The 24072-nt window shown below is 41.4% G+C and overlaps 1 protein-coding gene across 3 annotated transcripts in view; it reads right to left on the bottom strand.

Moving 5' to 3' along the window:
* The window catches only part of MTX2 (metaxin 2), a 224416-nt gene that overhangs the window by 188828 nt on the left and 11516 nt on the right, over positions 1–24072 (bottom strand). The window contains exon 2 of one of the 3 annotated variants that reach the window (XM_029605868.1): positions 21802–21890. The exons of the other annotated variants lie outside the window; for them this stretch is intronic. Coding sequence (XP_029461728.1) covers positions 21802–21850 — 49 coding nt within the window. The 5' untranslated portion in view covers positions 21851–21890. The remainder of the gene's footprint in view (positions 1–21801; positions 21891–24072) is intronic. 3 annotated transcript variants of the gene reach the window in all.

Below are 24072 nucleotides of genomic sequence, written 5' to 3'. Positions count from 1 at the left end.
CATCTGCTTAACTAATACTCTTGGCAACAAAAACAGCAGCCACTGAGAAGAATGCTTCCAACGAAACAGCCCCAGTGAAGGCCCCAAATAGAGAAAAATGCAACCCCAAAAGGTAATACCTGAAGAGGAAAGCTTCCTGAAAACTAAATTTGTCTGACTTATAAGGGGGGGAAAAAAAACCCACATCCATCACTGGAAGCACAGAAAAGGGACTACACAATATCCGCCCCCTGTAGCAAGCAAGCAATGCTAGCTGAAGCACCAAGAAGACAAATGTTAAAGCCATGGGAAAAAACATGCACTGACACTGACCCCTACTAGGGAATGACTGCTTACTGGTTTCCTTTTTTCTTCAAGGACCAGACAGTAAGATACCAAAAACTGGGCCAAACTGTGAGTAGGGTCAAAAGTCAAGACCTCCCCATCAATTATAACTGGTCTTATCAGCCTTCCATGAAAGTCCTCCAGAAGACTGAGTACTGTAAACTTATCCCAGGCCTTGTTCATCTTCTCAAACACCTCAACAATAACAGCTGTCCCATAAAGAAAGTTCAGTAAGATTCGTCTTCAGAGATCAAATCCACAGACCAGGTAAGAATCCAGAGTAGCAGACTCGCCACACTGATGGCAGCATTCCCCTGGCAGCCTCTCACACCAGAGAAAAGAAAGCATCTGCAAAGTACACTGCTCCTGGGTCCAGCTGAAGAAATTCTTACATCAACTCTTCCCATGCATGGAGCACCAAATAGAGGGCGGACCTTGCCACAAACCATGTGCAGGCCCCTGTCTGCAATGCTATGCTGAGCGCTTCAAACTCCTTTTTCATGACAAATTCTATCTTTCTGTTATGCACATTCAGCAAGGTAGCCTACACTTTCTACTGGATAGCAGCTTGCTGAGTGACTGAACAGACCAGTATTTGTATCCGTCAGAACTCAATGTCTCTCAGACTCTTGCAAGGCCAGATGATACAGCTTAGTCAAGGAATGGGTATCTCCTAAAGTTGACTTCGGGAAAAATCCACTCCAGATCCCACAATGCTCTAAGAACCTAATGCAAGGAAAAAATCTGGAGCAATGATATTTGTTTAGACTTATATTCCACCTTTCAGCCACTTCAAGTTGATTACATTCAGGTACTGTAGGTATTTCCCTGTCCCCAGAGGACTCACAATCTAAGCTCTGTATCTGAGGCAATATGACTTGACTTAAGTCACAAGGAGAAGCAGTGGAATTGGAACCTTGGCTTCGCTGGTTCATAGCCCACTGCTCTAATCACTAAGCTACTCCTCTATTCCACTTCTGAGGAACTGAGAGTCTCCTCTTTGTCATCTGTTACGTTCACCATAGCCAAGGAGTGGGCAACCAAGGAAGTCAATTCTTCCCTAAGAGACAGAACAAAGTGGTGGACTCCTCCACTCAGGAAAATACTTCCTTTTTCCCATTCATGTGGAAACCATGTCCGGGCACTATCAAAAACCTTTTCAAACTGATCCAGACTACCCTGTAACCATCAGCCAAATGGAACAAACTTGACACTGTGGATCCTATAGGGACAGCAAGTTCTCTGCAGCATCCTTATGTGTTCCCTTCATCCAGGGAACTAGCTCCAATACTATAGCCATGAAGCCAAGGAGCTGAAGATAGCTTCACACTGTCAGCCTCTTTACAGATAGCTGCTGCAGTTTTCAAATCCTTCATTAAGTCCAGCAAATCCATCCTGTCTTCGTTTTGATAAAAGCTCCCAGATATTCCATGATCTGGGAAGGAACCAAATTGCTCCAAGAAAAATCAGCCAGCTTATTTCCTGCAAGAACTTACCATTCTCTGCATAGGGACAACATCCTATGCACATAATTTTGCCCTGAATAGCCAAGTGCCTAGATAAGGAAGGATAAAGATACCTTTTTTCTGTAACACTGGTGCCCAACCATCTTCACATAAGAACATAAGAAATTGCCATACTGGGTCAGACTGAGGGTCCATCAAGCCCAGCATCCTGTTTCCAACAGTGGCCAATCCAGGCTACTAAGTAGATCCCATGCTACTGATGCCAGATATAGCAGTGACTATTCTCTAAGACAACTTGATTAATAGCAGTTAATGGACTTCTCTTCCAAGAACTAATCCAAACCTTTTTTAAACCTAGCTACATTAACTGCACTAACCACATCTTCTGGCAACAAATTCCAGAGCTTAATTGTGTGTTGAGTGAAAAAGAATTTTCTCTGATTACTTTTAAATGTGCTACTTGCTACCTTCATGGAGTGCCCCCTAGTCCTTCCATTATCTAAAAGAGCAAATAACAGATTCAAATTTACCCATTCTAGACCTCTCATGATTTTAAACACCTCTATCATATCCCTCCTCAGCCATCTCTTCTCCAAGCTGAACAGCCCTAACCTCTTTAGCCTTTCCTCATATGAGAGCTGTTGCATCCCCTTTATAGTTTTGGTTGCCCTTCTCTGTACCTTCACCATCGCAACTATAATTTTTTTGAGATGCAGCGACCAGAATTGTACACAACACTCAAGGTGCGGTCTCACCATGGAGCGATACAGAGGCATTAGGACATTTTTCCATTTTATTCACCATTCCCTTCCTAATAATTCCTAACATTCTGTTTGCTTTTTTGACTACTGTAAACTGAGCCAATGATTTCAATGTATTATCTACTATGACAACTAGATCTTTTTCCTGGGTGGTAGCGCCTAATATGGAACCTAACTTCATGTAACTACAGCATGAATTATTTTTCCATATATGCATCATCTTGCACTTGCCCACATTAACTTTCATCTGCCATTTGGATGCCCAATCTTCCAGTCTCACAAGGTCCTCCTGCAATTTATCAAAATCCGCTTGTGATTTAACTACTCTGAATAATTTTGTATCATCTGCAAATTTGATTACCTCACTTGTTGTATTCCTTTCCTTTATAAATATATTGGAAAGCACCAATCCAAGTACAGATCTCTGAGGCACTCCACTGTTTACCTTTTCCACTGAGAAAATTGACCATTTAATCCTACTGTTTCCTGTCTTTTAACTAGTTTGTAATCCATGAAAGAACACAGCCTCCTATCCTATGACTTTTTAGTTTCCTTAGAAGCCTCTCATGAAGGACTTTGTCAAACGCCTTCTGAAAATCTAAATACACTACATCTACTGGCTCAACTTTAGCCACATGTTTATTAACCCCTTCCAAAAAATGAAGCAAATTTGTGAGGCAAGACTTGCCTTGGGTAAATCCATGCTGTGTTCTATTAAACCATGTATTTCTATGTGCTCTGTGATTTTGATCTTTAGAATAGTTTCCACTATTCTTCCCGGCACTGAATTCAGACTCACTGGTCTATAGTTTCCTGCTTTTCCCCTGGAGCCCTTTTTAAATATTGGAGTTACACTAGTGGTCACCCTCCAGTCTTCAGGTAAGAACATAAGATCTGGAAAGAAATACGACGAGTGAGATAATCAAATTTGCAGATGACACAAAATTGTTCAGAGTAGTTAAATCACAAGCAGATTGTGATAAATTGCAGGAAGACCTTGTGAGACTGGAAAATTGGGCATCCAACTGGCAGATGAAATTTAATGTGGATAAGTGCAAGGTGATGCATATAGGGAAAAATAACCCATGCTATAATTACACAATGTTGGGTTCCATATTAGGTACTACAACCCAAGAAAGAGATCTAGGTGTCATAGTGGATAACACATTGAAATAGTCGGTTCAGTGTGCTGCGGCAGTCAAAAAAGCAAACAATGTTGAGAATTATTAGAAAGGGAATGGTGAATAAAATGGAAAATGTCATAATGCCTCTGTATCGCTCCATGGTGAGACCGCACCTTGAATACTGTGTACAATTCTGGTTGCCGCATCTCAAAAAAGATATAATTGCGATGGAGAAGGTACAGAGAAGGGCTACCAAAATGATAAGGGGAATGGAACAACTCCCCTATGAGGAAAGACTAAAGAGGTTAGGACTTTTCAGCTTGGAGAAGAGACGACTGAGAGGGGATATGATAGAGGTGTTTAAAATCATGAGAGGTCTAGAATGGGTAGATGTGAATCGGTTATTTACTCTTTCGGATAGTAGAAAGACTTGAGGGCACTCCATGAAGTTAGAATGGGGCACATTTAAAACTAATCGGAGAAAGTTCTTTTTTGCTCAATGCACAATTAAATTCTGGAATTTGTTGCCAGAGGATGTGGTTAGTGCAGTTAGTATAGCTGTGTTTAAAAAAGGATTGGATAAGTTCTTGGAGGAGAAGTCCATTACCTGCTATTAAGTTCACTTAGAGAATAGCCACTGCCATTAGCAATGGTAACATGGACTAGACTTAGTTTTTGGGTACTTGCCAGGTTCTTATAACCAGGTTCTTATGGCCTGGATTAGCCACAGTTGGAAACAGGATGCTGGGCTTGATGGACCCTTGGTCTGACCCAGTCTGGCATTTTCTTATGTTCTTAAATGTGCACCCCCTTGTGCGCGCCGACCCCGGATTTTATAAGATATGCGCGGCCGGCGTACTTTTGTTTGCGCCTGGTGCGCGAACAAAAGTACGCGCTCGCGCTTTTTTATAAAATGTACCCCACTAGATCTTCCAGGTTCACAGTGATTTGGTTCAGTTCATCTGAATCATCACCCTTGAAAACCATCTCCAGAACTGGTAGCTCTCCAACATCCTCATTAGTAAACACAGAAGCAAAGAATTAATTTAGTCTTTCTGCAATGGCCTTATATTCCCTAAGAACCCCTTTAACCTCCCATTCATGTAATAGTTCAACCGACTCCCTCACAGGTTTCTTGCTTCAGATATATTTTTAAACGTTTTTATGAGTTTTTGCCTCTTCGGCTACCTTCATTTCAAATTCTCTCTTAGCCTGCCTAATCAATGTTTTACACTTAACTTGATAATGCTTATGCTTTTTCCTATTTTCTTCAGATGGATCCGTTTTTCAATTTTTGAAGGATTTTTTTTTTGGCTAAAATAGCCTCTTTAACCTCACCGGTAATCATTTTGCCTTCCTCCCACCTTTCTTAACACATGGAATACATGTGTACTGTGCTTCTATGATTGTTTAAAAATACAATGTACATGCCTGTTGTACAATTTTAACCTTTGCAGATACACCTTTCAGTTTTTTTCTAACTATTTTCCTCATTTTATCAAAATTTGCCTTTTGAGATTTAGTGCTGGAGCTGTAGATTTACAGATTGTCCCCCTTCCAGTCATTAGTTCAAATTTGATCATATTGCCAAGTGGCCCCACCACTGTTACCTCTCTCACCAAATCCTGTGTTCCACTAAGAATTAAATCTTAAATAACTCCCTTTCTCATTGATTCCTGAACCAATTGTTCCATGAAGCAGTTGTTTATTCCATTCAGTAATTTTATGTCTCTAGCATGTCCTGATGTTACATTTACCCAGATAATATTGGGGTAATTAAAATCTAAAAGTCAACAGAGGCAAACCTTGCACGTAAGCAAGTCCACTGAGCAACAAATGCAAGCAAAAAGATAGAGTTCCATTCACAGTTCAAAAGTGTATTTATTGTATATGCTGGTAATCAAAATTCATTCAAGCAGGCAACTCCTTATCGTGAACAGAAGCAATTTTTAAATATGCCCCCCGACACGGTCCGTGTTTCGTGTTAACTGCATCAGGAGGGACCACGGCATAGTATAATCTACAATAAAACAATATTTATCAGGAATGGAACAAGTAAGGCTGCAAATAGACAAATATAACATGGTAAGTACATACCTTAGCGATTCAATGCAGGAGCGCAAGCGCCCTCTAGCAGTGACAGCCATTTAAAAGGAAAAAAGGCGCGAAAGAGAAACAACTCTCGCGAGATGCTGTAAACAGCAGGCATACATACAGCACCACACATGTAGAATTAATCATCAATTAATAGAATAGATAGCATTCTATCTCCTTATTGAGACCATTGGGGAGAACCGTGTCCAAAGTGAAAATCCACCGTTGCTCCTTTCGACCTAGTATCCCGGAGAAATCTCCCCCCCGCTGGGGGCATGAGACCACCTCCAGGACCAGGAAGGACAGGGCACTGATGGAATGACCAGCCTGAAGCCAATGTGAGATGAGGGGCTCATCAATTCTAGAGGATCTGATGTTACAGCAGTGTTCAATAATCCTTGACTTTATCATACGTGAGGTTTTACCCACGTATAGCAAGGGGCAAGGACATTTCACCACATAAATCACTCCTCTGGTAGTGCAATCAGTTTTTGACAAAAGTTTGAACACCCGTCCAGTCTTGGGATGTATAAATTCTGTGAACAGTTCCGTATGTCGGCACATAGAGCAGTGACCACAAGGGGCGTGCTGACCTTGTATGCCCGACCGTAAATCACTAAATTGACTCGCTGTGTGAACCAGCCGGTCCCGCAAATTGGTGCCCCTCTTAAAGGTGAATCGAAGAGATCCATGCATAAGTGTATTGAGGGACAGGGACGCCCAGTGTCTCTTAATCATATTCACTATAGTTCTACCAACCACAGAGAATGGCAGGATGCAATTGAGGGACGTATCCTCAGACATCGTGGGTGATATAAAAAGCCATTCCCGGTGGGAGTATAGCGCTCTCTTAAACGCTTTTTTGATAACCCGAGGTGGATATACCCTGTCTGCGAACCGTGCCGATAAAGTTTGGGCCTGTACGAGAAAATCCTCCCGATTGGAGCACAGACGACAAAGTCTTAAAAATTGCCCCGTCGGGATATTCTCTCTGAGAGCCCGGGGATGACAGCTATTATAGGCAAGCAGCGTATTCCGGTCAGTGTCTTTCCGGTACAGTGATGTCTCAAAATGATCCCCCATCCAAGAGATCGACACGTCCAAAAAAGAAACATGTGTGGGATGGATGTTAAAATTAAATTGAATGTGGGGGTTAAGAGAGTTCACCTAATCATAAAAAACATAGAACTGTATGTCAGTGCCCGTCCATATTATGAAGACATCATCTATATAGCGGAGCCATATATGGATGAATGAGGACCATTCCGAAGAGTAAATATGAGATGATTCATATTCATCCATATATAGGCACGCAGGGCTAGGTGCCATTGTGGCCCCCATCGCAGTTCCCTTCTTTTGTTGATAAATCTGATCTTGGAACTGAAAAAAAATTTTTGTAAGTGCTATCTCCGCAAGTTGCACCAAAAAGTCGGTGGTAACGCGATGTGGAGCTGGACGGGTATTCAAAGCCTTTTCAATGACTGTCAAAGCCTCAGATTGAGGTATATTAGAATAGAGAGATACAACGTCAAGGGTGATGAGAAACACAGTGGACTGAGTGAGCTCTAATTGGCCCAAAATAGACATGAAGTGTGAGGAATCCCTCACATATGATTTGATACATGGGACCAGAGGCCTGAGAAAAACATCCACGAACTGTGACAGTGGCTCCAATAAGGAGCCAATGCCGGATACTATTGGACGGCCCGGAGGGTTTATGAGAGACTTGTGGACCTTCGGGAGAGTATAGAACAGCGGCATGACAGGGTGTGCCGTCACTAAAAATCTAGCCTCCTTGTTGGTGATCATCCGTGCATCCAGGGCCATTTGTACCAAGGCTTTTATCTCCAACAGTAAAGCCCCTGAGGGGTCTGAAGAAAGTGGAGTGTAAAAAGAAATGTCTCCCAACTGTCTAAGGGCTTCAGCTACATAGTCAGAGCTGTTAAGTACAACTATGCCTCCCCCCTTATCCGCTGGCTTGATCACAATAGAATGGTCCTTTGACAGGTCCCCAATGGCTCGAGCCTCGTCTTTTGTAAGATTATACCTTATGTACTGTTTTTGAGAACATATCAGATACACATCCCTACACACGAGGCGCTCAAATGCGCCTAGTGTGACGTCAACCACTCCCGGTGGAGTCCATCTAGATCTCGGGTGTACCACAGAACAATCAGATGATGGTGGTGTGTCTTCAAAAAATAACTTAAGTTTTAATCTCCGAAGAAATCTATGAACATGAACCAATAGGTCAAAACTGTCGCCTCTCTTGGTGGGTACAAACGAAAGCCCCCTATGTAGTACTCGCAATTCCAGCGGGGAGAGCTGACGGGAAGAGAGATTGAATACAGTTTCTTCTCTTACTGCCAGAGGTCTGCCTGAGACCGGGGTGGACGAACCATTCGAGTCTGTGAATTGTTCTTAGAGGGCGTCACGCCTCGTGGTCGGAGTTGTCGAGTGTCCAACTTCGGCTGCGGATGCGGGTGGCCCGAGTCTAAAAAAGTAGCTGCTATAGAAGCATAGCGTGAGGAGGCAGATGATTCGTCTGAGGCCGGGGTACGGGCCGCATGTCCAGAATCTGTGGAGGCGGCGTTGGCACGGCCCCGGCAGGGCCGTGCCAACGCCGGGGCCGTGGTTCACACAGCGAGTCAATTTAGTGATTTACGGTCGGGCATACAAGGTCAGCACGCCCCTTGTGGTCACTGCTCTATGTGCCGACATACGGAACTGTTCACAGAATTTATACATCCCAAGACTGGACGGGTGTTCAAACTTTTGTCAAAAACTGATTGCACTACCAGAGGAGTGATTTATGTGGTGAAATGTCCTTGCCCCTTGCTATACGTGGGTAAAACCTCACGTATGATAAAGACAACGATTATTGAACACTGCTGTAACATCAGATCCTCTAGAATTGATGAGCCCCTCGTCTCACATTGGCTTCAGGCTGGTCATTCCATCAGTGCCCTGTCCTTCCTGGTCCTGGAGGTGGTCTCATGCCCCCGGCGGGGGGGAGATTTCTCCGGGATACTAGGTCGAAAGGAGCAACGGTGGATTTTCACTTTGGACACGGTTCTCCCCAATGGTCTCAATAAGGAGATAGAATGGTATCTATTCTATTAATTGATGATTAATTCTACATGTGTGGTGCTGTATGTATGCCTGCTGTTTACAGCATCTCGCGAGAGTTGTTTCTCTTTCGCGCCTTTTTTCCTTTTAAATGGCTGTCACTGCTAGAGGGCGCTTGCGCTCCTGCATTGAATCGCTAAGGTATGTACTTACCATGTTATATTTGTCTATTTGCAGCCTTACTTGTTCCATTCCTGATAAATATTGTTTTATTGTAGATTATACTATGCCGTGGTCCCTCCTGATGCAGTTAACACGAAACACGGACCGTGTCGGGGGGCATATTTAAAAATTGCTTCTGTTCACAATAAGGAGTTGCCTGCTTGAATGAATTTTGATTACCAGCATATACAATAAATACACTTTTGAACTGTGAATGGAACTCTATCTTTTTGCTTGCACTTGTTGCTCAGTGGTAATTAAAATCTCCCATTATTACTGCACTACCAAATTGGTTAGCTTCCCTGATCTCTCTTAGCATTTCGGCCAAGTAGACAATAGTATACTCCTATCACTATACTCTTACCCAACACACATGGGATTTCTACCCATATAGATTCTGAGCATTTAGTCACCTTGGAGAAGATCCCCAGAACAATGGTTAGCACAAAGAGAAGAGCCTGAAACTGGTTACCCTGAAAAAACTTGATGAACCAATCCAAAATGGGGGGAGGTTTCCATCCTTTTTAAGCACCACAAAATAGAGTGAATGATGACTCCAAAATCATGGGTCCTTAGGAATCAGGATCACAGCCTTCGAGACAAGAACACAATCCAACATGGTACTTACAGGCACTGCTTCAAGGTGGAGTGACAAGGGAAACATAACAGTGTTGGAAACTGACCAGAAGAATTCTAGAGCGAGCCCTTTTGAATAGCCTCCAGCACCCACTGATCGGATGTAACTTGGACAGGGAGCTGATAGAACAAAGGAAACCAAAGACCTTAAAAAAATTGGAAAGGAGAATTCCAAGACATTACTGCCATGCAGGGTCCCTGAAAATTGTGAGAAGTACATTGCTCTGCATAGCCTTTCATAGCTTGTCGCTATGGAAGGGCCCTGCTCAATCGAGGAAGGAACATCCAATCTTTCACCTCAGAAGTGCCTCCCAAAGAAAAATAAAATACATAAATTCATTCATTTAATTATTTTCTTGCCTTAAAATAGCCTTGTTACAATAGTAAGTTGCAGTACTTTTTTTTAATGGAGAGGCAAAGGAGAAGAGAGTAGGAAAGAGGAGGGAGGAGAGATAGCGACCAATCACTTAAACCAGTAGCCCTCTGGTCCCCAGCTGTGCTGCCAGTGCCAGTTCTTCGGATCCAGGGCTATGCTCAACTGAGGGAGAGAGAAAGCAGAGTTGCTTACTTTAACAGACGTTCTCCAAGGACAGCAGGATGTCAGTCCCCACACATGGGTGCCATCATCCAATGGAATCTGGCACGGAACTTTGATCTCAAAGATTCTAGAGCTTTCAGCATGCTCTACTGAGCATGTGCAGCTATAGCCACCTCCCTGTCTCTCAGGCAGAGTCCCTCAGTTCATAATATAGTAGATACATGGGAAAACCAACTCCCGGGGAGGTAGGAGTGTATTCTGTAGACTTTCATTCTGCTGTCCTCGGAGAATACCTGTTACAGGTAAGCAACTCTGCTTTTCCGAGAACAAGCAATATGGGTGAATCCCAAGCTAGAGGATGCCGAAACAAGAAAAAAAAAAAAAGGGAAAGCCTTTAATGTAAAAGCACCACCATTTCTCTCTCTCTCTTCCCTCTCTTTTCAGTAAGGCAGCTGACATAAGGACTCTAGGAGAGAAAAGAGTTGGGTTTTTTACCTCAGAGACTGGTATGACAGACAGAAATCCCAATCACAGCAAGGCATCTGAAGGCAGGAGCATAATGCGAGAATGGGGTGAAAAGCCCACTGAGCTGTACAAAAACCAATATAGTCAAAGTAAAAGCTCTTAGATCAAGACCACAAAGTTTTTGTTTGTTTTTTTCATCTTTGGTGTCACAAGACAACTGAAAGTCAGTTGGGGCTAGAGAGCCCAGCAGAAAGAAAACTGTAATTCATTATCAACAAAGTAACAAGATAGATTGGGCATGCAGAGCGACACCCAAGTATTCCCAAAAGGAACAGCGGGCATGGAAACCAAATGTCCGCCCGGAGAAGCGGAAAGACAAATCAGGGTCTGCAGCAGACCCCCAACTGCTGAACTATTACAAGTACAAGATCTCCAAGGTCAGATGGGATAAAACCCAGAGTTATGAAGGCCATGGCACAAGATGGCATCTAAAGCACTTGTTGGTATAGAGGGCATCTATGGCTATTAACTGCACCACGGCACTCAAAAGCAACCACAGAACCCCCAGCTCTTGATGCACTCCTGGGGCCATTGGTGCTCGTGCACAGGCAACCAATGCTGGGCATGGCACCAGCATTGGGCCCATGCTCACCCTTTCTCTGAAGGAGATGAAATATGAGATTGGACAAGCAGGAGGGAAAGCCACGTCATCCAGGGAACTAGCCAAGGAGACTAGTTCCCAGGAGTGTGTGAAGGATGAGCTCTCCTCTCTACGAGAACATCTGGTCCTGAATTCCTTCACAATATGAGTCTCTGTCAATGCCCAGCAATCAGACAGAACTTCCTGGAAATCCTGCATGGGTAAAAACTCAGGTAAGTCCCCAGGCCAGAGGCCTACTCGGACCATAATGGACTGTATACTGCCATTCCAAACAGGCACTTGATAAAAGTAAAAAACAGACAAGTTAAGGAGAAGACAAAGGAATAAACCGCAGATGCAACATTATTTATTAAGGAGAAAATTCTCTGTGAGCTAAACAGTGCACGAGGCTCACCATGCAGCCAAAAGAGGTGCTAGAGAGGAAAAAACAAAAAACAAAGCATCCTTAAAAACTACCTCTGAGGGAAAATAAACACACCAAGGCTCTGCCTGAAAAAAACAGCACCTTGCAGCTCTTTTTCTTTTTTTTCAAAATTAGAGAACACAGTTCCTCTTAATCAGTTCCACACTCTATTACTTATACAACATATATCTAATACTTATATATTGTATAAGTAATATATATATATATATATATATATATATATAGTCTCCAAAACAAACAAGAGTACCCTTTCCTAATTTCCCTTAATGCAGTCCCATTTTCAAAAAACAACAAAAACAAATCCTTCCCCCCACCCCCCCCTTTTGGAGTGTGTCAGTCTTGAGTTCATGTATGATCACAGTTTCCAAAACAATACGCTGTGCACCAACCCTAGTCTTCCCTCAGTAAAACAGATCAATTTTGAAAGGAAGAAAAAAAAAAAAAAGGAAAGAAAAAAAATCTTTTACACATATGGTCCTGAGCTCCTAGTATTGCACAGTCCCCGGATGCTCAATTGCACACGAGTCCTAAATAAGCCACATTAAGACACATCTGCATCTTAAGCCCAGGGTTCTACTTCTAAATGCCCCAGCACCATCTCCAAAGTAAATAGCTGTGTTCAAGCCAGGGGCCATTCCCCTTCAAATAGATCCACTTCTTTAGCAAAAATACTCTCTTGGAATGTATAATTTTAAGTCCATAGAATCCTGCAGACCCTGGAGTTCTGCTGCCTCAGGATGTGTTTGTAGCTAAGTTTATATCATATATAAAGTTTCTGCTTACTCTGTTCCTACACACCAATCTTAGCTCAGATAAGAAAAAAAAAAAAAACTCAGGCAACAACCTCCCACTGACAAACAATGCTCCTAGGATTTGTGCTAGTAATAGATGCAAAATAAGAAGAAAAAAATCTCAATTGTCTGTTTTTGCTATCCCACTCCTCAACTTAGAAGTCACCTTTCATCTCCATCGGCTCTTCTGTTTCTACGGTTGTCCATCTTGGCTGTTTGTTCCTTGAGTGCTGTACCTGCAGGAAGAAACTCCTTCTTTTCCTGTTTCTCTTTAAATCCCTCCCTGTTCTGAACAGGTGTGAGGTTCATCCTTCCCTCTCTCCCTGCAAGAACCACCTCCCTCTCCCCACTGGATATTCCAATCTGTTCTCTTCAACAAGGGAGGAGATATACACCTAATCTTCTCTTCCCTATTCTGTCTTGCTATCTTTCTTTCTCTTTTTGGAGCTACCCCCCTATTTCTTTGGGGTTGACATCTCCTCTACCTTTTTTCCTGGCAATGAAGGGGCCCTTCCATTACATCACCCCACCCCAAAGAGACTTAATGAGATGTACACATTTCAAATAATACCCAATAAATTATAAAAATACACAAAATCAAGATTTAGAACAAGGCATGAAAGCAGCAATAACAAAAAAATGAAATATATCGGAACATAAAATCAAAATCTGAGCAAATAGTTGGGCTTTACATAACTAACTAAAATTAAGCCACTAAATCCAGCTCCTTGGGTTCAGGGCATAAAATTCTAGAATGTCATGCCATCCATCCATGAGCTAAAGATGAGTAAATGCGGGTCATGCAGCAAGACAACAATCCTAAACATTCAAGTAAATCTGCAACAGACTAGCTGAAGAGGTGATTTTGTTATCTGAATTAGCTGTCAAAGTCCTGACCTAAACCCTATTAAAACATTGTGGCTCAAGCAGGTTGTTCATGAAGGAAGCCCTCAGATAGAGTTGAAACAGTTCTGTATCCAAGCATGGGCCAAAATTCCTGAAGGACGATGTGAGAGACAGATCAACAGTTAAAGGAAACATTTAGTTGAAATCATTGCTGCTCAAGGATGTGCCACAAGTTACTGAATGAAGGGTTCACATACATTTTCATACAAGGATACTATTGTTGCATCTTTTTGTTTAATAAATAAATCGAAATATATCAATTAGTCCAAATTATTTATTCAGTGGGGTTGTTTTTAACACTTATCAATGTTTGAATTAGGATTGCATCATGTTTTGAATATAAATTGTGCTAAAATATAAACCATCCTTGGGGGTTCACAAAATATATATAGATATATAAAAGAGTACCGGTATATTTAGTATTTAATAAAGAAACTGTTCATTTGAACTTTCCTTCACCCATCAAGCTCCAAAGTTAATGACCTGTACAGTAACTGTTCGTGTTCATGGGTTGTGCATTTCTTGGGAAAAAATAAAATTCTATAAAATGTGTTCTTGTTTTCTAATGATTTCTAAGCTTTCATTTTCCCGGCTCCTTGACCTCCTCTCTTCCTCCATACAATCTCCTCGTAGGCCCTAACCTTTCCGCCCCCTCCCTGTCACCTTCTCCCATCATTTACTCAGATTCTCCCGCGTCTTGCTCCCATGACCCTTTTCTCCTATAGTTTCCCCTTTGCTTTAAACTTAAAATTTTCTTCCTATCTTCCCTCTGATATTTCCTCCCCCCCCCCCCCCCCCCCCCCCCCCCCCCCCCCCCCCCCCCCCCCCCCCCCGGTCAATAATTTCCCTTACAACCTGCTTTCTCTTCTTAGCACTCCCTACCCCCCCCCCCCCCCCCCCCCCCACCTAGCTTTTCCCTTTCTTTCCACCTATGCGGTCAGTGACCCACATCGATCATAACCATCTTACTCTTACCTTGTAAATGCATATTGACCTCTATGATTGTAAATAATGTATTAATGTTATCCTTTGTTTAAATAATTCCTGCTCCCTCCTTGATTTTAAATACATATTGACTTCTACGCCTGTAAATAATGTTGTTCAGGTTATCGTTTGTTTAAATTCTCCACCTCGTGTTTCCCAGTTTCTCCTTGTTAGCTTTTACACTCTTTTCCCATATAAATTGTTTCATTGTAAAGCCTTTTACTACGTTATGTTATATGTAAATCAATGGGATGTTCACAACGACTGTCGGTATATAAAACTGTTAAATAAATAAATAATGTCCTGAAGAGATAAATACAAAAAAGCTCACACAAGTAATATTAACCAATCATTTTTTTAAGTTTACCCGTTCTCTTTTTGCCTTTGCTAGCTCCTTACTGTTCCATATGGGGCTTTTAGATCTAGTACTCTTAAGTGTAGTGAATCACCCTTTGTGAGCATCAGGTTACCAGCAGAGGGATAGGGGCTGGGGAGAGTGTTTCCCCAACAAACTAAATCAACCCACTCCCTCATCAGCTTAGCCCTTGGTCCCAAGACACTATAATTCTCTTCAGAGTCTGGGTGCAAACATGCTATTGCCAGCCAACAGTATAAAGTAATAGCTAATCTCTCTCCTTCCCTGGGCCTATGGATATGACTGCAGCACCCCCAGTCAGCCTGAAGACCAAAAGTCCAGGTCCCAGGATTTGAACCTGGATCTTCTGTATGGTAGCAGTCAGCACTTCTACTGGGCCATCAAGCCATCCCCTGAACTTATCCAATCACAAGTCAGGGAACGCTTCACATATGCAACAATAAGATGGCTCATTTCTATGAGCATCAAGGTTTATTGACCCACAATGTAGATATTGACCACTGCAAAGCTGAAGTCAATATTTCTCTGAAAAGACAATAAATCATGATGCTCACTAAAACAGAAATCAATATATATACATTGTTACATACCTTTTAATTTTCCAGTTAAAATTTTCCTATTTACGGAAATAACCAGCTGTAAAGATGTTTTCTTTCTTTAGGAAAATCTGTTTAACGCTACCATCATACTGAGGCCAATCACATCCAAGTTCCAAGGTTCAATGCAATAACTAAAACTGCTCTCTCACGAACCAATCCAAAAGTATAAATTAATAAGCAGATATTGACTTTTCTCGAGGTTAGGATTCGATAGATAAATATTGACAAAGGTGAAGTAGAGGTTAATATTACCCTTGAGGAACAATAATAAATTCTAATGTTCAATGAAACAGAAGTTAGAAGTGTACATTATTACACTCTTGAATATTTTAACTGCCAGCAGTTTCATGAAAAAAAATCTCTTAAGATATACAGCTTTTCCTTAAATAAGCAGGATCTAATACAGGAATCCAACTTATCAGATCAAAAGTTTCAAAATTTAGTGAACCATACAGACTACACAAGATTGAATCATAGGTTGAATCATAAAAGCATATGATTAGAGCTTTTAAATTTTAGTGTATATATAATATATTAGGATTTATTTTAGCTACTTTTGAGTTTTACATAGCTACATTAAAAATCCATGTTTTTAATAATTATCATTTTTAATACAACAACAAAATGAGATTGTTTTTTGGTCACATTTCCCCCAAGCCCATCTACACCATTCTCTCATTCCTCTTCTTCCTAAACCCTCCCACCCCCCTTGCTCATTCTGTTCTACTCCTGCTCCAATACTTATTCTCCAGTTTCAAATGCTGTCACTGCCACTGACACTGTGTGAAGCACCAATAGTTCTCACCTCCGCCAGCAGGGGCCTTTGCAGGCTTCGGGGCTAGTTGTTCAATCCTCCCAGCTCCTTGGCCGGCACTTCCTGCTGGTAGCCATTTTGTTCCCTGTCTGGACATTTATAATTTCCAGGCTTCCAGTCAGCAGATTACCAGAGATTGCTTCTCATTCTCCAATCCCCTTGGAATCCTGCTTCCAGAGTTCATCTTGCTATGCTGACTCCAGCATATTCCTCACGTCTCTGAATCTTCTGATTCAGCTCATCTTGTTTTCCTGTTTCTAGTTTGCTTCATACTGCGTTCTTGCTTCGTTATGCTACCTACACCATGCCAGATACCAGCAAAGGGGAAGGTGGCATTACAGGCAGAAGATGCCCTGCTGCTGTTCAAATTGAACCCATTTGACTAACCTTACCAGCATACCAGCCACTCCAGCCTTGAGCTCACATCCCAGCAGACCAAGCTGTTTCAACCTGAAAAACTCATGCCACTTCTCTTACCTAGCTCCGAGAAGCTCTCAGAGAGTATGAGCCACTTAGATCCTGTAGTCCTGCATTGTTCTTACAAGAATGAGACCCATGAAAACAGCATGGAAATACAGGCATTGTATAGCTAAAACTTACTAAAATCCACAGAGAGCCAGAAAACAGAAGCAGTACTCAGGGTGGCAGAACAGTAGACCATTGGAGCAGGAACAGGCACTGCAAAGCTTAAACTCACTCATGGAGTTTTTTTGGACTTTGTTGGGTATGCACCAGTTTCATTATTTTAGTATCAGAAATGTTTAAATCTGTGACTACTGAAGATCAGAAGCTCTACTTTTGAAAGTTAAGGTTCCAATAATTATATTACTAAATTCTCAGGAGTCAACATAACTATACTGTTTTTACACCAGTGTCTTATGATTAGGACAAAATCTCATGATACCTGAAACAGTATTTCAGCTTTGCTGTATTAAGAAATTTAGAATTCAATCATAGACAACAGGAATTTATTTACACTGCAGCAGAAGAGGACCGGAAGGCTCATCTGCAAACATTACCCAGAAGCCCTCAGGAGAGGACTCCAGAGGTCACCATGAGCAAATCCAGGCTTCAGTCACAGCCCCAGCTTCCAGAGGCCCCACACCCCTTGCAGCAGAAGAGGACCGGAAACGTGCGCTATCAGGCACACCTCTTTCAAAGCTCTTACTATAAATTTACTTACATATTTTATACAAAAGGATTTACATTCAAAACATGAGTCAATAAAGTGGGTAACTAGGTAGATTAAACTAGTAACTAGTGGATTAAATATAGTGCTTTGAGGGTCATTGACAAATATAAAATAAATGTATTTAGAATTTGTAGTCCGTCTATCAATATTCCTAGGTGGTTAAAGTACAATTCATAAAAAATATAAAACAATCAAGACATATTCAATCGGATAACAGACACTAAAACAGACCGCTTTACATCCCTACTCTCTTAGAAATTTCAACCCGATAATAAATCAACAAAATGAAGAGGAAGCTTTTCCAGCATTTGAATCGAGTGCCATATGTATGATTAACTCCCAGCTGGCGAGAGGTTATATATGTACACTAGGTACAAAGAACTCCTAGCCCTCAGAGAAGAGTTTGATCTCTAGAGGCTAGAGTGGCAGACCTGGAGGAGCCAAGGTAGGCAGAGAGGTATATGACAGGAGACCTTTAGGGGCAGAGTAGAAGGATAGGGTAAGGTTATGGATAGGGATAATAATAGTGAAAGGTCTATTGTTGGAGTTAAGAGTTTAACAAGGTTTGGTATTACAGTTAGGGATAGGATTAGACATAGTATTAAGGTTAAGTTTAGAATACAGTGAGTTAAGGCTATCACTGGAGGGGGTGTGGTGGCTCAGGTGAGGTTGGGATAGATAGAAGGTTGAGAGGCTGAATAAGATGCACTGGGCAAAACAACAAAACTGACTTTGGTAAGGAGTGAAATCCTGCAGACTGTCAAAGATGTACAGCTGACAGCTGGGACATATCCTTATCTACAGCAGCATAGATACAACTGGAGAGACTGGGTGGGCTAACTGGTCTTTATCTGCCATCATCAATATAGTCCTAAATTAGATCAGCCCTACCTCCAATCTGGCAACTCCTGTGCTGCCTTGGAGAAGAAAGGTCACCTGGAAGAAGAGCATCACATTGGTAATGTAGAAAGCAATCCTGTAGCTAGGACCTGCCTTCAAGGTGATAAAGCATCCTCTCACACCAAGGATATGTCTCCAGGGCACGTGTCTAGGAGGGAAGGGCTAGGATGGCCCCTGTAGTTGGTGATTCAATTATTAGGAAGGTAGATAGCTGGGTGGCATGGTAACGTGCCTGTCTGGTGAGAAGGTGGCGGACTTCACATGTCACATAGATAGGATTTTAGACAGTACTGGGGAGAAGCCAACTGTCTTGGTACATGTGAGTACCAATGGCAGAGGAAAGTGCAGGAGAAAAGTTCTGGAAGCAAAATATAGCATTTTAGGGAGAATATTGAAATCCAGAATCTCCAGGATAGCATTCCCTGAAAGTTCTGGGAATGCTCCTTTTCCTCATGCAGGACCCCAGAGGCAGGCAGAGCTGCAGAGTCTCAATGCGTGGATGAGACGATGGTGCAGGGAAGAGGATTTTAGGTTGTTAGGAACTGAGCATCATTTTGGGGAGTGGAGGGGACTTTTCTGGAAGGATGGGCTCCACTTTAACCAGAGTGGAACCAGGATGTTGGTACTAACCATTAAAAAGAAGATAGCACAGCTTTTAAAACAGATGATGGAGGAAAGCTGACAGTCGCTCAGATGTGTGAGGTTCAGAATGATGTATCTTTGAAAGATTCTAATAGAACAAGGAAATTAGGGCATCCCAGTAGAGCGGTTGCAATAAATGCTAAAATGGACAAGATGCCTTTAAGTAAAGAACAGACAGCAGAAAGATTCCAAATCACCCCTGTCAACTGATAAGCAGGTCATTAATGCAAACAAAAAACATACTTTGAAATGTCTATATACAGATGCTAGAAGTCTAAAAAATAAGATGGGAGAGTTAGAGTGCATAGCACTGGATGAAGAGGTAGAAATAAAATGGCATTGGAAACCTGGTGGAAGAAGAACAACCAATGGGACACTGTGATACCAGGGTACAAACTATATCGAAATGATAGGATGAATCAAATTGGTGGAAGGGATGGCACTATATGCTAGAAAGGGCACAGAGTCAAACAGGATAAAAGTTCTACAAGAAACAAATGTAATGCTGAATCTTTATGGATAGATATTCCAGGTGAAAAGGGGAATAAAAGCAGTGGGGGTGTATTTCCATCCACCTGGCTAGAATGAACAGACAATGAAATACCAAAAGAAATTAGGGAAACTAACAAAATCAGCAGCACAGTAATAATGAGAAATTACTACTTACCTGATAATTTACTTTTCTTTAGGACAGTCAGATGAATCCAAACAATTTGGTTATGCACCTCTACCAGCAATTAGCGACAAAGCAAACTGACATCACAGTATATATACCCCTGCAGTGACATCAGCCTGCCAGTATTCTCTTCAAAAGCAACTGTGGACAGACTCACAAAACTTGTTTAAACAGATAACCATTTCAATACTTCGCTAACAAGCAACACAGAGCTCCAGCTAAACATCCAATTGACTACATATCAGTAAGTACCTTAAAACCATTGCAGATACCATTGCCCCCACTGTATTGGAAATCGTTAATTTATATCTTTGCAGAGGTCTGCTCCTTGATATTTTCAAAAATGCAATTATTAAATCCATTTTTAAAAAAACCAAACTTGATTTTACCCAATTGAATAATTTTAGACCCATTTCTAACTTGTCTTTTTTAGCTAAAATCATAGAAAAAGTTGTTCAAAAGCAACTTGACAATTTTTTAGAAACCAACAATATTTTATTTCCAAATCAGTTTGGTTTTAGAAAGAATTTTAGCACGGAAACTCTTTTAATTGCACTAACAGATACGGTTTTAAGGGGCTTTGATGTAGGTCAGAGTTATTTTTTAATACTTTTAGATTTGTCCGCCGCTTTTGATACTGTGGATCACGTTATTTTAATTAACCATTTAAAAGAAATAGGAATTTCAGGCATAACTCTTAAGTGGTTCAAATCTTTTCTCTCCAATAGATCCTGTCACGTCAAAATCAATAACTCTTTTTCAGAGAAAATTCGAATTCAGACAGGTGTACCTCAAGGCTCAACGTTGTCAGCCACACTTTTTAATATTTACGTTCTACCTATATGCCACTTACTTGCAGGTTTAGGTCTAAAGTTTACATGTATGCAGACATGTTTTGAGTACCTATTGAAAAATCCATTGAACATGCTTTTAAAATTATTAATGTCTATCTTTCCGCTATAAAGCAAGTATTACAACAATTAAAGTTGATATTAAACATGGATAAAACTGAAATAATTTTATTAGAGAGAAAATGTAGCTATAAACCCATCCCAAACTTAATTCTTGAAAAAAATATTATAACTCCTTCATACTTTGCCCGCGATCTTGGAGTAATCATTGACACCGAATTGAATATGAGAAAGCATATTGCTACAAAATTGAGAGATGGATACTTTAAATTATTAACATTGAGAAGATTAAAACCGCTTCTAGAACATCAAAATTATAGAACCGTTCTACAATCTCTCATATTTACAAACTTAGACTATTGTAACACTCTACTTCTTGGCTTATCTGCCTCCACCATTAGACCATTTCAGGGACTACAGAACTCTGCAGCTAGAATTCTGACAGGAAAAAAGAAATTTGACCATATTACCCCAGTGTTGGTCTCGCTTCACTGGTTGCCAATAAGTTACCGAATACAATATAAGGCTGCCTGCATAATACACAATTTGATTTACGGAGACCGAACAGAATGGCTGAATTTTTCTTTAAAGCTACATGTACCTCAGAAGAACTTATGATCTGCTAATAAGGCCCTGCTAACAATACCAACGATAAGATCAGCCAGACTGAGCCAAGTTAGAGAGCGCGCAGCGTCGATAGCGGGAACCAAACTTTGGAACAATTTACCAACAAAGCTGAGATTAACAACAGATAAGAAAAAATTTAAGCAGACCATAAAACCTGGCTTTTCAGATGCACGTACACAGAAAATGGACTACAGGTTTAAATACATGCACATAGATTTTAAATGCGTGCACCCAGATCTAAATACGTGTATGCGGATTTTTAGCAGCAGGCAGACTTTGAATTGTTTAATGCTTAGTAATGTCTAATACCTTTTGTTTCTTATTTTTATTATTAGCTTCTTTGATTTTTAGTTATTTTAACAATACTCTGAGGATTGGTTTTACTTTATTTTTAATTTTTAAATTCTTATCTTTTAACAAACTGTTTTAAATAAACTGTATTATTGTACTTTTAAACTTTTAGCTGTTATCTCTTATTATTGAATGTATTTATTGTATTTCATTATTTGTTTTTAAATTGTAAACTGCCGTGAAGGCTATGGCCAATGCTGCGATATATAAAAAAACAATAAACTATAAACTATTGGACTAACACTTACCAGTAATCCTTGTAACACAGTCACTGAGCACCACCATAATAACAACCATTCGGCAGCCAAGGGAGAGAAGCTGGATTCATCTGACTGTCCTAAAGAAAAGGAAAGTATCAGGAAAGTATAATTTCTCATTTTTTAGTGTCCAGTCAGATAAATCCAGAACAAGTAGGATATACCCAAGCTACTCCCAAATAGGGCAGGAGGCTGCTGCAGTCAGTCAAATCCACACGTGCAAAGGTTGCATCATCTCGTGCTTGCACTTCCAGTTGATAATACCTAGAAAAAGTGTGTAATGAGGACCACAGCTCGGTAGACAACAATTTCACTTCTGCCCATGACACTGCTTGAGCCCTAGTAGAATGAGCCCTGGCTTGACTAGGTATGCAGTCATGACTACCTCCTTAATCCAGAGAGCTACGGTAGCCAGAGAGGCCGGCTCTCCCTTCCAGGTACCACCGTGAAGGACAAACAGGCGATCCTTCTTCTGAAAAGGCTTAGTAACCTCCAGGTATCTGACAATATGTCTCTTGACATTCAAGGGTCACAACAGACGTTACTCCTCTACATCTCTCTCTTTGGCCAGAGACGGCAGGGAGATAGACAGATTCAAGTGGAAGAAAGTAACCACTTTTGGTAGACAAGAAGGAACAGTACGCAGCTGTACAGCCCCTGGAGTCATCCGGAGGAATGGCTCCCAGCAAGCAAGACCTGCAGTTCGGAAACCCTATGCACAGAACAAATTGCCACAAGAAACACAGTTGTCAAAGGTCAGGTTACACATCAGTTTAAACATAGGGCCCGCTAAGACATCCAATACCAAATTAAGACTCCATAAAGGGCACCAGAAACTGCAAAAGAACGAAGACATTTCACTCCTTTCAAGAAATGGGCCACATCAGGAAAAGCTAACAAGGATCCACCATTCATCTGATCTCTGAAACAGGCAAGAGCCGCTACTTGTACCTTTAAGGAATTAAGGGCCAAGCCTTTATTCAAGCCATCCTGCAAAAATTCCAAAATGAGCAGGATCTTGACCAAACAAGGAAGAGTATCTTGATCCTCACATCAGGCCTCAAACACTCGCCAAACCCGCACATAGGCCAAGGAAGTGGAGAACTTTCTAGCTCTTAGCAAGGTGGAAATCACTGCCGCAGAGTATCCACGTTTCAGTAAGAAAGCCCTTTCAAGGGCCATACCGTAAGACAAAATCGAATCGGATCTTCGTGAAGAACAGGACCCTGCCGCAACAGATCCCTGTGCACCAGAAGCCGAAGGGGCGGTTCCACCAAGAGCCACCGCAGATCTGCATACCACGATCTACTGGGCCAATCAGGAGCAACCAAGAGCACCATCCCTCTGTGGCACTTGATTCTTCAAATCAATCTGCCCAACAACGGCCATGGTGGAAAGGCATACAACAACTTGTCTTCTGGCCACATCTGTACTAGGGCATTAAGCCCCATCGACTTCAGATCGCTCCTGCGACTAAAGAGTTTTACTATGTATTAATAAGAACATGCCATACTGGGTCAGACCAAGAGTCCATCAAGCCCAGCATCCTGTTTCCAACAGTGGCCAATCCAGGCCATAAGAACCTGGCAAGTACCCAAAAACTAAGTCTATTCCATGTTACTGTTGCTAGTAATAGCAGTGGTTATTTTCTAAGTCAACTTAATTAATAGCAGGTAATGGACTTCTCCTCCAAGAACTTATCCAATCCTTTTTTAAACACAGTTACACTAACTGCACTAACCACATCATCTGGCAACAAATTCCAGAGTTTAATTGTGCGTTGAGTGAAAAAGAACTTTCTCCAATTAGTTTTAAATGTGCCACATGCTAACTTCAAGGAGTGCCCCCTAGTCTTTCTATTATCTGAAAGAGTAAATAACTGATTTACATTAACCTGTTCTAGACCTCTCATGATTTTAAACACCTCTATCATATCCCCCCTCAGCCGTCTCTTCTCCAAGCTGAAAAGTCCTAACCTCTTTAGTCTTTCCTCATAGGGGAGCTGTTCCATTCCCTTTATCATTTTGGTCGCCCTTCTCTGTACCTTCCCCAATGCAACTATATCTTTTTTGAGATGTGGCGACCAGAATTGTACACAGTATTCAAGGTGTGGTCTCACCATGGAGCAATACAGAAGCATTATGACATTTTCTGTTTTATTCACCATTCCCCTTTCTAATAATTCTCAACATTGTTTGCTTTTTTGACTACCACAGCACACTGAACCGATGATTTCCATGTGTTATCCACTATGACGCCTAG

This window comes from Rhinatrema bivittatum, chromosome 6 (genome assembly GCF_901001135.1).
Source record: "Rhinatrema bivittatum chromosome 6, aRhiBiv1.1, whole genome shotgun sequence".
Taxonomy (NCBI): Eukaryota; Metazoa; Chordata; class Amphibia; order Gymnophiona; family Rhinatrematidae; genus Rhinatrema; species Rhinatrema bivittatum.
This window is presented reverse-complemented; position numbering and strand designations above follow the sequence as displayed.